The sequence below is a fragment of the Chlamydotis macqueenii genome, chromosome 11, assembly GCF_036417535.1.
Source record: "Chlamydotis macqueenii isolate bChlMac1 chromosome 11, bChlMac1.mat, whole genome shotgun sequence".
NCBI classification, from domain to species: domain Eukaryota; kingdom Metazoa; phylum Chordata; class Aves; order Otidiformes; family Otididae; genus Chlamydotis; species Chlamydotis macqueenii.
In genome coordinates this window covers 22,729,784-22,745,595 of record NC_141566.1, presented here as the reverse complement: position 1 = coordinate 22,745,595, position 15,812 = coordinate 22,729,784, and the positions used below count along the sequence as shown (strand labels likewise).

At 51.9% G+C, this 15,812-nt stretch overlaps 1 protein-coding gene across 1 annotated transcript; it reads left to right on the top strand.

The window, feature by feature from the left end:
* The first annotated feature begins 5,078 nt into the window (after positions 1 to 5,078).
* Positions 5,079 to 10,883, top strand: LOC104483063 (G protein-coupled receptor 83). Its single transcript, XM_010124740.2, has 4 exons — positions 5,079 to 5,456; positions 7,422 to 7,547; positions 9,612 to 9,745; positions 10,259 to 10,883. Exons 1-4 carry the CDS (start codon positions 5,079 to 5,081, stop codon positions 10,881 to 10,883), a joined length of 1,263 nt encoding a protein of 420 aa, XP_010123042.2.
* Positions 10,884 to 15,812: the final 4,929 nt, after the last annotated feature.

Below are 15,812 nucleotides of genomic sequence, written 5' to 3'. Positions count from 1 at the left end.
GCGAGTGAGGGCGTAACGCCTGTCCCCGCTCAGTTCCCTGGGCAGAAGCAGGATCCCATCTCAATTCCAGACGATTGCCTGCGGTAGGGTTTGCCTTTCCTTCAGAGCTTGTTCTGTATAGTGACGGACTCTTCCCCACCTAAAACCATCAACAAACCTGGCAGTAGAAGGAACCGGCAGTTTCACGTGCATTTAAAGGTGGCACAAAGAATCTCATCCACCTTCCCGTCAGCCCTCTTGGCTGGGGAGAAGTTCCGTGGCAGATTTGCGGTGACTGGGCATGAGCTCCTGGATGAGGGTGCTCTGCAGTATGTCCCCGACCTTGGAGGGTCTCTTTCCCAAGTGATATGCTGGGTCTCCCAGAGAAAGTAAACGGGTGTAAGGAGTTCCCAGAAAGAATCCCAGGGTAGGAAGAGTGGGTTACTGGGGGACACAGGGCTTTACCTCCCACCGGCGCCCTTGGGAGCGGTGGCCCCAATGGCTTAGCTGCCTTAGGTAATTCTCCTCGGTTTTGCAGACATCCAAACTTTGAGCTGTAGGCCAACACCCATGGAATGTCCCTGCACACCCACACATGGACATTGCGTGTCGTGCCTGGGTTGCGCTGCAGGCAGTGGGGTGATGCTGAGCACACCAGTGCAAACAGGGAGGTGGGAGGGCAGAACTGCACCTGTTTCTTTCAGCCTGTTTAAGGGAGAATTAGTAAAAACAATGAGAAAAACATACCTTTCGCTCTGAGGGTGGGGGCTGAAATCCTGAAAAAAGAAGAGATGCTGGAAGGGGTTGCCTACCAAAAGCCACAGTTCTGTAGAGCAGATTGCGATGTTGGAGGACAGTGTCATTCACCTGTGATGTGACGCTGTCTCTATCGTCGGCAGTCCTTGCGGTGCTGGGTGTCAGGGGCAGCGCAGCGGTGCGTTACCACAGGCAACAGCAGCCCTGGCGCTCAACGCTCCGCTCTCCTCCGCAGTTACTGCCCTGTCCCTTCTGGAGAGCACCTCCTCCAGATCTCCTGCCGCCGCTCATCAGGCTGCCCTTCCCCGGAGCGGCTGTGGGTCAGAGCCCATCTTCACAGCCCCGACCGCCGCAGACCTCTCCAGCAGCTCCCTTGGCCAGTGCTAAACGATTGGAGAGCTTCAGTTTGGCTGCACTGAATCATTCAAGTGTTCACAACGTGAAGATCAAACTGCAGACTTACTAGACTCCTTATCACCAAAACCACCCATCGATTTTATTGCTATCAAGCAGATATAGAAGGCATTAGTTGTCAGGGAATGTTTCCAATTTAAATGTTAGCAGTTGATGTTATTTCAGAGTAGCAAATTTTATGATATTGCCTAATAGTCTGCTCTGAGTAAACCCAAACATCTTGTAAAAGCTGGATTATATCTGCAATGGCTCTTGTGTACGGAGAGGGGACCGCAAGAGAGCCCCACAAATGTTATCCACCACGGGCTGAAGGAACACACAGGTAAAACTCCTGTTGCCAAGTGCTGCAGGCTGAGCAGATCTCTTCCTCCCTGGAAGCCAAACCTCGGCGCACCTGCACAGAACGGGGTTCCGCAGAACGCCCTCGCGGTGGAAGAGGGCTCTGAACGCCCCGTGAGGTCGATGCCAATTGCAGCGACGCTTCAGTGGCAGCAGCGCCGGCAGGGCTGGTCTGGGTGGGGGCCGTGGCGTTACGCTGTCCTGCGCAGTAAACAACCCCTGAGGTTGGATTGGATTGTTAGCCGCTGTCTGAACTGCAGAGCTGCTTTATTTAGTTCATTACTGGGGTATTCACTCCATCATTGCTAGACGTGGCTCGTCTATTTTTACTATCAAGTCCACGCAATGTCCTGCAAGATTCCTGTGCCTGCTCATCCACATGTTCTGAGTCACAAAAGCAGTGCCAGTCGCTGCAAACGAAGAGGAATACGGTGTCCTCGGTGTGCTAACGCGAACCTAAAAAGGAAACAATTCCCAGGCCATGGTGTTCAAGGACTATCCAAACTCCGATTTATAAGACACCTTTGGAGTGAAAGAGGAAATCTGGGGGTGGACATACAGCTCTCATTGTTTCTGTTATTCGCCAAACCTGTATTTAAAACAGAAAACTGTAAACTGTTGGCTTCTCTAGGAACTGGAATCTTTCCAGAAGCTGCCTGGTGCAATGGGCATGTTGAATGAACAACTTCTCATCCAGACTTGGGAATTCTAGCGGCCGAATTTTCCCCCTGCGGACAAGGCTCAGGCGCTGAAACTCCCCTTTTACTCAGCTGCTTTCAGCTCTGACTGGAGATCTCGTTACTGTGGCAGAGGACCTTGGTTTGGGTTTTGCCATAACTGGTGCACTCCCTCCTCTCTGCGGTGTGGTCTGCGTGGGAGCTTTTGCATTAGGAAAGCGTTTAATGTAACGGCCTTGCGTTCGCAGCATTTCTCTTACGCTCTCTTATGAGATCTTTACAAGCCTCATAAGTATGAAACATAATAATCTGCGGGACCTGTAGGGATAATTTTATTCAGCGTTGCAAGCTCAGTACTCCAGTAATGAAAGCATTTTTCTTTCCATCTTCATGGGAGCAGACAGGGACAAGCATTTAAATAGGAATACACACCGAGGCTGCAGTAGCACAGGCTGGGGCGGAAGGCTCCGTTACCGTTATGATTCGGCTCATCGTTAAGTACTGTCAGTAATGAGGATGAATTGTGTCTTTAGAAGCCGTTTCTTTAAAATTAGCTTAAATTAAGGTGCCAGAGTGAGCAGCCTTGATCCTGGACACTTGCATACTGTACAGTGAAACTGTCTGCTGAATTACCTGACTTATCTTCGTCAGACAGGGAAAAGTCCCTGCAGGCAAGTGCGGCTGCGCTGTGGATGGCTGCCTGTGAAGGAGGGGAAGGAGAAGAGGGGCTGTTCTGGTTTTGTTAGTGAGGGGGGGCCTAAGGTGGTAGCTTCTGTAGGAAACTGCTGGAAGTCGCTCCCCTTTGTTCAGTGGACTCGGCCGGGCCTAGGGCGGACCCGCTGCTGGCCAAGGCCAAGCCAATTGGTAGCAGAATGTCCCGTGATAACGCCTCTGCGATAACGTATTTAAGTAGGGGAAAACAGGAAAAAAAGGAGGAGAAGATGTGAAGCAGCTGAGCTGGGGGCAGAGAGGGGGAGGCGCGAGCCTCATGGGCCTTGCAGGCCTCACCCTCTGGCCTCCCGCCAGGCAGCCGACTGGGCCCAACTCGGCCCGGCCTGGCTGCAAGAAGTGGAGAGGAGATGAGAAGTGAATAAGATGTAAAAAGGATCCTGAGAGGCGTCTGCCAGCCTGTTGTGAGGAACGGCTGCAGACGCCAAGGTCAGTTCAGAAGGAGGGGGAGGAGTAATACGGCTCCTGGCCAAGATTCCTCTACAACTCGTGGTGAAGACCATGGTGGAGCGGGTTGTCCCCCTGCAGCCCATGGAGGTCCACGGAGGGGCAGAGATCCACCTGCAGCCCGTGGAGGACCCCACGCCAGAGTGGGTGGAGGCCTGAAGGAGGCTGTGGCCCGTGGAGGGCCCGCTGGGACAGCTGTTCTAGAGGGACTGCACCCTGTGGAAGAGATGACCCACGCCGGAGCAGTTTCACGGAGGACTGTGGCCCGTGGGAGGGACCCCACGCTGGAGCAGAGGAGGAATGTGAGGAGGAGTTCCCCTGACGATGATACAGCGGCGTAAAACAACGCGTGATGAACTGACCGCGACCCCCATTCCCTTTCCCCCCCACCGTGCCGCTCGGGAGGGAAGGTAGTAGAGATAATGTTAAGCCCGGGAAGAGGGAGGGGTGGGGGGAGGTTATCTTGTTCCCTGTCTCATTCTCCTGCTAATTTTAGAAATAAATGAATAGTTTTCCCCAAGAGGAGTCTGTTTTGCCCGTGACGGTAACTTTAAGGATCTCTCCCCGTCCTTATCTCAAACCTTGAGCTGTTTTTCCTTATATCATCTCCTCCTATTCTCTCGGAGGGTGGGGGGAGCGAGAGACGGACTGCGTAGTCTGGTCCTGATCAGGGCTGAACTACGACAGGGGCCATTCCCACCGCGCTGCTCCTGACCCAGCGCGTGGAGGGTCCAGCTGTGGCAGGAGCCTTCCTGGGCACCCAGCAGCACCCTGAACCCTCCGCCCTCTTTCCCAGGTTGTGTTTCACATTGTACACTGCCCTCCGTGCCAGGGAGAGCGAGGGGGACAGGGCCAGGGACAAAGCCGGGAGCTCGCTGTGGGCAGAAATCCTCGCATGTTCTCTGCCTGCTAAAACTCTGGGACGGAGAGAAGGAAAGATGCTGCAAATCAGTAAAGATGCTTCAGCCCACATAGCCGTTGTGCTGGTACCCGGGAAGGAGGAGGAGCAGAGAGAAGAAAGGGAAGGTCAGGGCACATCCACTCTGTGCTGTGCTGCTCTGCCGGGTCTGCACGTGTCGGACTCTCGCAGTCTGCGCGCGGGGCTGCGATGCCTCGGGATGAAGGAGGGAGAGATGCAGCACTGGCTGTCTCAGTGCGGTGTGTCAGCTGGCAGCACTGGGAGAGCAAAGCCCAGCCGCTGAGCAGAGCCGCCGCCGTACGGCTAACAGGCACTTGGAGGATGGGAAGAGAGGGGAGAGGCTGCCTGGGCTTTTTTCATCCTGATGAGCTCTGAAAATTCTTGGGAAACAGTGGCATGATGGATGAAGGACTACGTGAAAAACCAGCAAAGCAGATTTCCAAGGAGAAGTTGTGGGAGAGAAGCAGAACGGTGCCCAAAAGGAAATATTCACTAGGATTTCTTCCTTGGTGCAGAGAGAAAGTGTTTGGGGAGCTCTGATATTTCAGCATCCGAATCAGCGTCCGTATGTGGGACCGCAAAAGGACGACGCCTGGAGCATCCCTGGGGCAAAGCTCTCGTGTAACCAGTGCAGGGAAGGACCCCTTTATCAGCTCTTTTCTGTAGTTTGCAGCCACGGGGCTGACTTGTAAAATGCACATGTGTGTGTTCCCTTCCCCAGCCACCGGCTTCAGCACCTGAGCTCCCAGGAAGTGGGGCAGAGAGGGGCGCGCAGCCTGCCCGGGGCACGGGCAGCGCTGGAGCTCCGCTCCTGAGCCATGCGCAGGCACGCCTGGTTCCCTCTGCAGTACATCTCCAAGCCCTTCTGGAGAGCGGAGAACCACAACACCACCAACTTTTTCTCTACGCTGTATGGCTTCCCTAACCAGTCCTTCTTGAACAGCGATTTGGACCTGGAGGACGTGGGGGACTTTGACAGCAGGACCAGGTACGAGGGCGAGTCCCAGAGCCGGACGGTGAAGGCGCTGCTGATAGTAGCCTACTCCGTGATCATCTGCATCTCGCTCTTCGGAAACACCCTGGTGTGCCACGTGGTGATCAAGAACAAGAGGATGCACTCCGCCACCAGCCTCTTCATCGTCAACCTGGCTGTCGCCGACGTGATGATCACCGTTCTGAACACCCCCTTCACGCTGGTGAGCATCCGGCTTGTCTGTGCTTGGCTGGTGTCTGTGTGTGCCTGTCAGCCGTGTGCACGCCTACCAACTGGGCCAGCAGCAGGCTCACACGCCGAGCTTCCTTCTGCCCCCCGCCCCTCTTTGTCCCCCGGCTGAGCGGCAGCCGTGCCCCGCTCCCACGCAGGCAGGGCTTGGTGGGCAGCGCCGCGGCACTCCTGCGCTTGTGAGGGTGGCGAGGCACGGGTGGCGAAGCCCCGTTTGTCTTTTGGTGGGGAAGGAAGCCGGGACAAGTCTGACCCTAGAAAGTCCGAATCACTGCCGATTTCCTACGGAAACGTGCAAACGAGGTCAGTCCTTGTGAGGGGTGACGGCAGGGATGCTGCTAGGTATGTGCTGTGCCATGGCAGCTGGGCGTGCCTCTTGCTGCTTGGAGCTGGTTGTCCTGTGGTTATTTCCAGTTGCTAAATAACATAAGATATTAAAAGAATATTAGAATAATCAGGTGGGAAGAATTAAACAGATTCATTTCTTGCCCCGCTGTCACAATCTATTAACCACGTGTAGCAGGACTCTCGGCACAGCTGAATCTGACAGAGCCCTCCGGTTTGAAAGCATCCCAAACGCTGTTTCCGTCCTTGCCCAGAGTGGTGTTCTGCCTTCCAAAGCGGTTCCCGAATTATCAGTTTGAGTTCACCTTCTCTTACATTGATGCTGTTTCTTTGGTGGGATTTCTCTGCCCTGCGCTGGTGGGATTCGCATCCCGTGATCCGTTCAGGGGAAGGACGGGGCCCTCCTGCACATCTGCACAACAGCAGCCGCGCGTCGGGCCGAGCAATTAAAGAGCTGTGACCTCTCTTAGGGAAGAGCTTCACACCAGCTCCAGAGAGAGCACATTGCCACACAGGCAGTGACGGAGTCATTACCTCGGGTTGTCTCTATGGGGAAATTAATTAGATTAATTGAAAACAGATTAGCTAGTCTTGACTCATTTTCTGTGTGGACAGATGTTTTGTAGTAAATGTGCTTTATTTCCAATTAGCTTAATCTGCTTCCAGAAGGAGTTACATTAATTTGGAATAAGTGTTAGACGGTCAGGAATAATGAGGGAGTGAGACAACAACGGTTGTCTGGAATAACCCCCTCTGCGGAAGAGCCGCAGTGAGTAACACCTCTCTGCGAGCTCCGAAGAGACGCCACGCTGCCCTTGCTGCCGTGGGCTCGGGGGGCTCGGAGCCCCCGCCGCCCTCCCCTGCCACCGCACCAGCTGTCGCGCCCGCAGAGCTCGGGGCAGCGAGGAGGGGACCCAGCTGGAGAAGTCTGAGGTTTTGCTTCAGCTGAGGCGGGGGGAAATCTTCCTCTCTGTTTGTGTAGCTTAACTGACACCTCTGAAATCGCTGTCGACGCATCCCACCCAGCGTGGTAAGAGGAGAGCTGGGCTTATAGATCGGCGTGCCAGCAAGACCCTGCCAGCTCCCTGTCCTTCTGGCGTGACTGGCGGCCGCAGGGCACAGGGCAGGGATGATCCAGACAGGACGTCCCCGGCTCAAATTCTTCCATGAATTTATCTCGCTAAGTTTTGAACCCATGAACTTCCAGCATCCACAAATTCAGATATGCAACTCCTTTTACGGAGGCAAGCTACTGTTTTTCCCTGCGGAGCCTCATCAGGGAGTCGAGCTAAGATTCCTTTACATTTTCCAGAAGGGCCGTGTTACGTGTACACATGCACACAAGTACACATGCACACGCAAACACACGTGCACAGAGCACTGCTCGAGTGGATTTGTGCAGTGTAATAAATCTCATCTCTGCTTCTGAGCCCCTTGCGTAGTCACCATTTCCCTGGAAAAACAGAGTACAATGCATCTACAAAGCATAAGGAAACTCTGTTAAAGCATTTCTTCCTTGCCGTGCTCCTGGGCAGCCTGTTTGCTGCTCTTACGATAACGCACGCTTTTAAATGCCATCTCGTCTGTTCTCCAGGTGCGGTTTGTAAGCAGTACCTGGGTTTTTGGAAAGCTGATGTGCCACATCAGCCGGTTTGTACAGTACTGCTCCGTTCACGTGTCCGTGCTGACCCTTGCTGCCATCGCCCTGGATCGGCATCAGGTATGGGATACACTTATCACCCCTGTGCTTGCTGGAAAATAAGGTGCGAAATACAGAAAATAAGGCACTAAATACAGAGGTTTTTCCCCTTCAAATCCCAGTACCTGGAAACCTGTGTTGTTTTGGGAGTCAGGGACTGGAGGGGAGAACTCTGGCTGCCATGGCAATGGACCAAAATCCCGCAGTTTTCCACATGGCCTGCTCCGGCCGGCCCCGCGTTGCACGGGGCGATGGGCTGGACGATCCCGGGCCCCTGCCCACCCCAGCCGCCTGAAAGCACAGTGGGGAATGTGTTCTGAAGTGCAGACACCAGCAAGCCAATGCGCTATCTCAGCACGTATTTGTGAAGACTCTTGCAGTTTTTAGGCTTGCCCCATTATTTTGGAATGCCTAAGACTGGAAGCAGGGAGAACGATGTTCCTGTGTTCAGTTCTAGGTGAGAAACTCTCCTCTCTTCCCCCAGCCCTGATGCTTTTTGGCACATAGCAGCCAGGAAAACCTTACAGGCCAAGCAAAGCGTGCAAACTGAAGGTTTCCTTGAAGGATGCCGCAGTTGGTAACCTCTGCTGCAGCTGACAAACACTGCGCCCTGGGAGAGCAGATCTGCAAGGCGTGCGCTCAAGCCGCTGTGTTTTTCTTGCAGCGCTGGAGTCAGTGAAATGGTTGTTACTGAAAAGCAACTTCACGTGATAAATGACGTGGCTAGATGAAGTTCAGGACAATACTGGGTTCCACTCTGATCGTCCGGGATGTGCTCCATCTGGTGTCAGAAATCTACAGTGAATGCCAGAATAGATTATCCATTGCTGCCTTTTTTACCACTAAAAGTTTGGTACTTTGCCCATTCTATGTGCAACATTGCAGTTCCTGAAAGCAAAGCATTTTGATAACGATTCATGTCAATCGATTCTGGGTATCATTGCCAGGTACCAGGAAGTGTTTCTTTAATTATGAGCAAACACAGTACCTGCCTTGACATTCAGTGGGCAGGTTCCTCAGGGCTGGGATTAGCTCATATGGCCCAAGGAGGTAAAGATAGAAGTCAGGAGATGTCACTGAACAAAGAGAAATCAACACTTGCCTCTACAAATATTGCTGGTCCTGAGAGCTACCAGAGCAGACAGGTGCTCCGGGGGAGCGGTAGAAGGTCAATTAAGCAGGTATTTATAATGAGACTAGAGAAGACATGCATAAAGTACCAAAGACTTCATCAGCCAAGAGATCATTGGATGACGATAGGTCTATTTTTAATTATTGTTTCATTGCCCAACACAACCATCCATAGCGCGTGACCTCCACAGAAATCTGACCATCATGATCTCTGAAGTCGAGCTGACGGGCGATGCTGAGCGTGCTTCTCTGCTCGGGCACTGGGCCAGCAGTTACACCTACTACTCGCACAACCCATTGCGTTTTCCAGCCCTCACACCCTCCGAACTCCTGTGAAATGCGTCTCTCCTTGCTGCCTGTTGACACTGGGGGGATGCAGAGCTGCTGCAGTGCTTTCAACCGCAGCGTGAGGCTTGCAGGGTGACCCACATGTTGTCCGATGAAACAGCCCTCAGCAGTGCACAAGGAGTGCACTGTGCCGTAGCTGGGACTGCATGGGGTACGTTAATGTTATCGTACCCCGTTAACCTGTGACCGTTAATGAGACCAGCCCCCAGGTTCGTTAGTGCTGTGCTGGCCAAGGACGACATCCAACCCTGGTTCCCCAGCATCTTGTCACTCTGTCCTGTGCGTCCACCCAATGCCAAATGTCGTGAGCCCCGTGGCTGCCATCTGCACTGCAGTCCTTGTCCGCAGTAATTAGGAGGCTTTCGCACTCCCCGTAGTCCAGGCCAGGCCAGCCTCTGGGCTTTCAACTTGTGCCACGTTTGCGCCCGTGCGGAGCGCTCCTTGCTGCCCAGGAGCACGCACGCTGTCTGCTTCTTAGCGATCGGCGTGAGGTGCTTGTTCCTGGACACGCATAAAGCAAAGAGCATTATTTTTTTCCTAAAGCTTGCAGCCTGTTTTTATCAATTGAAGACGTTGCACACCCTCAGGACTGGTTGTTCTCTGCAGGTTATCATGCACCCTCTCAAGCCACGCATGTCCATGGCGAAAGGAGGGATTTGCATCATTATCATCTGGGTTATGGCCAGCTGCTTCTCCCTGCCTCACGCCATTTATCAGACTTTGACAAGATTTTATATCGGGTAAGACGTTTACATGGTGCTTTTTTTTTAAATATGACACGTGCAGCTTAAAGCCCCACAGATTCTAAGGCACACACGCCATCTGTGTTATTAAGGTATGGTGGAACAGAGGAGTCTTCCTTCTCCTCGGCTAGGCGGTGTGTTTCTCACAAAAGGCTAATGAAAATCAGTGGAATTGCTTTCAGGGTTGTTTGTTAGTTGATATTGGCTCAGAGATCCAGCCCTGCAATTTGAGGCAGGCACAGAAGAGAGGTGCTTTTCGTCATTACAGGGCACAGATGTTAATATGGATTACTTTTTTCTTTTCCTGGAGATGTGTTTAAAATAGCTTCATTGGGGCCAAAGTCAAACTAAAGCAAAATTTGCCATTGAGAGTGGCACTTGCCCACGTTAGTGAATGGGTTCTGTGATCTGTGCCCTTACTGAAACGTGTAGGGACATCCGAGATGTTTGTCCTCAGGTGTTGTGTGCATCTGGCAGTGGAACTGACAGCTCTTTCTCTTTCATCTTCAGAAACAGAACAATACGAATGGTCTGCCTCCCCAGCTTCCCTCCTCCTGCTGACCTCTTCTGGAAGTACTTGGACTTGACTACTTTTGTTCTCCTGTACGTCCTGCCCTTGCTCGTGATCTCCATCACATACACCATGGTGGCCAAGAAGCTCTGGCTGAGAAACGCCATCGGGGACCTCACCATGGAGCAATACTACGCCCATCAACGGAAAAAGAAGATGACGCTGAAGATGCTGATGGTGGTGGTGATTGTGTTTGCGGTGTGCTGGTTCCCCCTGAACTGCTACGTGGTGTTGATCTCCTGCAGGGCCATTCACAGCAGCAACGCTCTCTACTTTGCTTTTCACTGGTTCGCCACGAGCAGCACGTGCTACAACCCCTTCATTTACTGCTGGCTGAACGAGAGCTTCCGCTCGGAGCTGAAGTCCTTGCTGTGTGTGTGCCGGCGAAGGAGTGCGGCCCAGAGTCATGCTCTGCGGTCCATCTCCCCCGCTTTCAGGCACGCCTGGGTTGAGAACTGCCGTTATAAAAGAGGCAGCGCCTGCGAGAAGGCAAGGGCGTCCTCCCAGAGAAACTCTGCGAAGACAGACATATCCAGCGTCCAGCCAATTGTGGCAGAAAGCTAAACCCTTCATCTGACGGCCAGGCAGCACTGTGTTGTAACTGCAGAATCACAGGAAAACTTCAGCTGGGAAGGAGTGCTGGAGACCACGTAGTCCCACCAGCCACCCAGTGAAGAGAAATGGCTCCACAGGAATTTTTCATTTTTGCACTTTCTACCATGTCTCTTTTTTGATGCACTTCTATTATCTACATAGGAGACACTAAATTGGAAGGCAAATGTTGACAGTTAAAATCATTTTATGGAGCTTGTACCAGTGGAGACACCCATTTGAGTCTGGCAGTGTGACAGTCCTCTCCACTGGTCCCAGTGGGCTAAGCTGGTTGACTCTGGGGCAGGCCCCCAGGCTGGACGAGAACGGCCCGTCGGGGACATTCGGAGGAGGCCCAAGGGGGAAGCCGCACTGTAACTCTGTTTGGAACAGATCTGCAGTTTTAAAACCAAGAGGCAGGAGACAGGAAAAGCTGTCCCCAGAGAAAAGAGTTCGTGTGTAACTTTCACACGCTCCCCTGCCCAGCGAAACCGAGCACTGACACCGCCCCAGCAGCGGCCTCACCGCTGCCGCGTGCGTTCCCGCTGCCCCGGGCGGTGGTGGGCGCTCGCAGCAGCGTTTGCCCCGTTTTGGGCTGCAGCTCCCCACACGTCACAAACAGCTGTGATTCCTCGGCACGCGGGCGCGTGGGCCGGGACAGCCGTGCAGGCAGCTGCTGGTCGGACAGGTCACGGTGGGAGCCAGCCCCGGCGTTGGGGAGCTGGACTGGGATCAGTGGTGAGAAGTATCGTGCGGGAGCACGTGGCCAACTGCAAGCCAATGGCTGTGAAAATTCACCGAGGTTGCATTTTTCTCTTCCTCAGAAAGAATAATCGGTTTCTTTATTTGTGTCCATTCAGCGCTGGCTCAGCCTCTGTGATCACAAAGGATTTAGCCTCAAAAGATGCGGAAAGAAAAATGAGTTTCATCTTTCCTATGCAAACTAATACTAACTGCATTCTACAGCTTGGCATTTCCACCAAAAAATGGCAGTTCGCTGCAGTTGCAAACCTGGGTGACAGGCTATTTATATTGGGAAATCAGGATGCTTTGACAGGTACAAAAATGTCGACGTGAGACTCGAGAATGTATCTGCATCTAAAAAAGAAACTGTGAAGCTGAGGAAAGAGTAAGAGTCACAAGAATCTTGCCTCTTCCCGAGAGAGCTGCGGGAAGGGCAAGGACAGAGGCGCACCAGAGAACTGAGACCTTGCGTGGCTCGAGACACTGCAAAGCACAGCGGCACGTCCATCCTAGGGCTTCGGGTAAAGGCTCCCCTCTCAGCAGCGGCGATCGCTCGTCCGCACCGCGCGTCTGCAGGGATCCCTCTGCAGAGGGATGCGCTTTGGGGAGGAAACTGAATCAGAAAATCTCTTCAGAGAAGCAGCACCTGGGACTGACACCTTCTCTGATTCACCTACAAGAAATGTGTTCAACAGACTTTCTCCCGCGGGTTTTACCGTGCGAGCCTTTGTTTTGTTTACGCTACTGAAGAGGCGTGAGTGGAGATCTGAACAGGGCTGGCGCAGTGGAGGCAGGCGTCGGAGTCTTTAATTTCATGTTACCAGTAAATAACAGCAAAAACCTGATATTCCTGCTACGCTGGGCTTTCTACTATCTGGAAAACCTGGAACCCATACCACTGCAAGTGGCATTTCCATAATGTAACTGTCTGCAGGGCTTGAATAAACACGATGTCTCTTGTTAAACAAACAAACCACAAACCCAAATACAACATTGTTGAGGTGAGTAAGTTAACGAAACATCATTCAAATGTTGTTCTTACATTGGGAAAACTCAATGAAACTAAATAACGCAGCTTGCGTGTATATCCCAACGCACTCCCAGAGCACTGCCAGAGCTCGTTACTTGAACAAACAAAACAAGCAGAGTCTGTCCTTCCTGCTCACTAGAACCTGCAGTCTGGCAACATCAAGCTGCCTTAAAAAAATACTGTTCCCTCGAGCTGATTGTCAAAAGCTTACATTTTTGTAAAAGTCTGGCAAACTTTGCCATCATCGTATGCAACCTTCTGCTGGATGCTCCTGCTTTAACATGAGCTCTGTGAAATCTTCTGTATGGTTGTAATACAAGAAGATTCAATTCACCAAAGTTTTCTGGGGGCTGACAACAGCCAAATAAAATATCTAGTTCAGGACCCTCTATCTCCTGTGGGTTTTGTTGGAAAAAACCAGAATTAACGTTAAGGTTTGGGAAGGGAGATAACCCCTCTGGCTTACCTGCAAGAGGATTAACAGGAAAGCATAGGCTGCTGCTCCTGACAGTCTCAAAACCATGACCAAAACTTACGTCTGCGTGTGTTTTGACATCTCTTGGAATGAAAAGCCCTTTGTAAAAAGCAGAGCTGGGATTACCCAGATGAGGAGTCGGCCGTTGACGTGTGCCGACTATAGATGCCGTTCGTTCCCGTGCATTTCATTGCAGCTCCACACGGTAAACTGTTGGTCTCAGCAGCACTTCCACACCTGGGTGCCTCAATCCGGACAGGAGCGAGGGCACGCCTGCTTGAGTTGAGCTGTTTTTCTCCAATAAACACTGCCACAAGCGGAAGCCCAGCCTGATGTCTTGGGCATTTCTCCCAAGAGCTGCTGCTGGGCTCCTCAGCCATCCCGTCGGTCCCCTTGCCCTTGCTGGGGACCTGGCTCTCCCTCACCTGCCACCAGGCCAACGGGGCTGCTGCATCTCGGTCACTGCTCCTCTGAAACTTGGCTAACAAAGCCAGATTTATTCGAGAGGAACTGCTTGGTAACAGGCACTCTGTGATCGTGCAAGACTTGGGCTCTTTGAGCAATTGTGGCTCAATATTTTGTAGCATGTAACAGAGGTTTAATATCATATGACGGTGCGAAAAGTGCTGTGAAACCACAGCAAGACCTCTGTAAAAGAGGTTCCATGAAAATGGGTTTTTTCCCCTCACTTGGAAATAAAACACACAGTCTTATGAAAGCTCAGAGAGGAATGGTACTCTCATGGAGCACAACAGAAATACCTGTCGTTCTGAGCAACACAGGTAAAGCATTGGCACTAAATAGCTTCATTTATTATGGAATTGTCTTTTTTATGTGCAAATAGTCTGTGCCATAGCACACAATGCCACAGGAACAACCTTATTTCTTGTCTATATAATACTGAAAAAAAAAAATCAGAGATCTGAAAATGACATTGCTTCACATGGATGTTTTTTTCTCCCTCTAGCAAAAGCTAAAAGCAACAAAAGCTCTTTCTTTTCCTTCCTCCATAACCCGACTCAAAGGTCCTTAAATTCCATGGAAAAGCCCTCACCGATTTCAGGAAGGTCTGCACCCAGCCTCTGGCACAGAAGGCAGCATGTGCTCTGCGGGCCGCCCCCAGCATCGGCCATGTCCTCACGTTCTGCTGGTGCAGGACGCAACGCCGCAGGCTGGGGGGAATTAGTCACACCCCGAGCTGCTGGAACTGCTCCACTTGATCGGATCACTTAATGGAATCACAGAATGGTTTGGGCTGGAAGTGAATTTAAAGCTCATCCATTTCCAACGCCCCTGCCCCGGGCGGGGGCAACTTCCACCAGACCAGGTTGCTCACAGCCCGTCCTGTATCAACATTCATCTCAGAGATCTGATGTAAAGCTGCGCCATCCGTCCCTCAAAATCCCACGGGCTGCCTGTCGGCAAGGTGCTGTTCCTGGGTGGCCACCCCAAAGACAGACGTGAAAGCACGTCCTCAGAAATGGAGAGACCGCACGATGGGAGCCAGGAGGGGACTGAGCCGCTGGCAGCGATTGAAAGGTCTGAGGACCCCGAGGGTAGCACACAGCACTTGCTGTGCTATGTCTCATCTCTCCCCCGCTGTAAATCCAAAGGCCTGGAAGATGGGAGTCTGTTTTTCAGCTGGAATGCGTCACACTGGGGTCCTGACATTACTGAAGGTCTTGTAATTCTTTGTAAGATTAGCATTACCAGCACCGCTCGTTGGCTTTACTTCTACAACTGCACTCCACTCGTTCAGCTCTCACCTCCGTCCCTTGGCTGAAGCGCGGTGCTTTATTTCCCTCATGGCTTTGCTTTGCTTTATTCCAGAAGATTTCAATGAGGTATGGAGCAGACTTTTCAGGTGAGAGCAACTGATTGCCCTGATCACTGCCAGTGCAGACGTTACTGACCGACCTGCAGGAACTTGGAAGTAACTTCTGTAGCTTCATGGTGCTGATTCAAAGGGCATGTAGCACCTTACTTCCCAAAGAAAGTTTTGCATTAAATACGAATGACAACACAGCAGGTCTCGTCTACGAAACCCAGAGCTGAGATACTAATAATTAACGAGTGGTTCTGAATCAGAGCCACCACGAAGCCCAGCAGCCAGCATCATTAAACAACAAGTTTCAGGATGTTCCCACTCCTGCACACTTGCTGGAGTCCTCCTGCTAAAGAACCCCATCAATAAAGTTTTATTGTAGCGTGTCGAGAGAGAAAGAAGCTGCTTTCTTCTTTTTCTGGTATCCCTACTTTAGACAAATGTTTGTTTTACGTTTTAGCTTTGCAACTTGGTCCAAATGTTTTATTTGTTTTTAGGGTGGAGAAAAAACCCTGGAGCATTCCAGGGCTGTGAATGACTTAGCAGACAGGGGGTGCGGGTCTGTCTCGGGTGTTTGGCTCCACGCATGGCACCCACCCACTGCTGTGTGCGTGTGTCAGAGCAGCGTGGCAATGAGAAAAAAAAAAACAAGTGCCAGAGGCAAGGAGGTAATAAAAATGTTTCTCCATGAAATCATATTTGTGTTTAAAGGGCAAAGAGTCCAGAGGGGAGGAAAAATGTGCCAAGGATCAGATCAAAGCGGCTTTCAGAACTCGCTGTTAATGAAAAATCATCCAAGATTTTCTTTATTCCTGCAGCTTCCTGCTC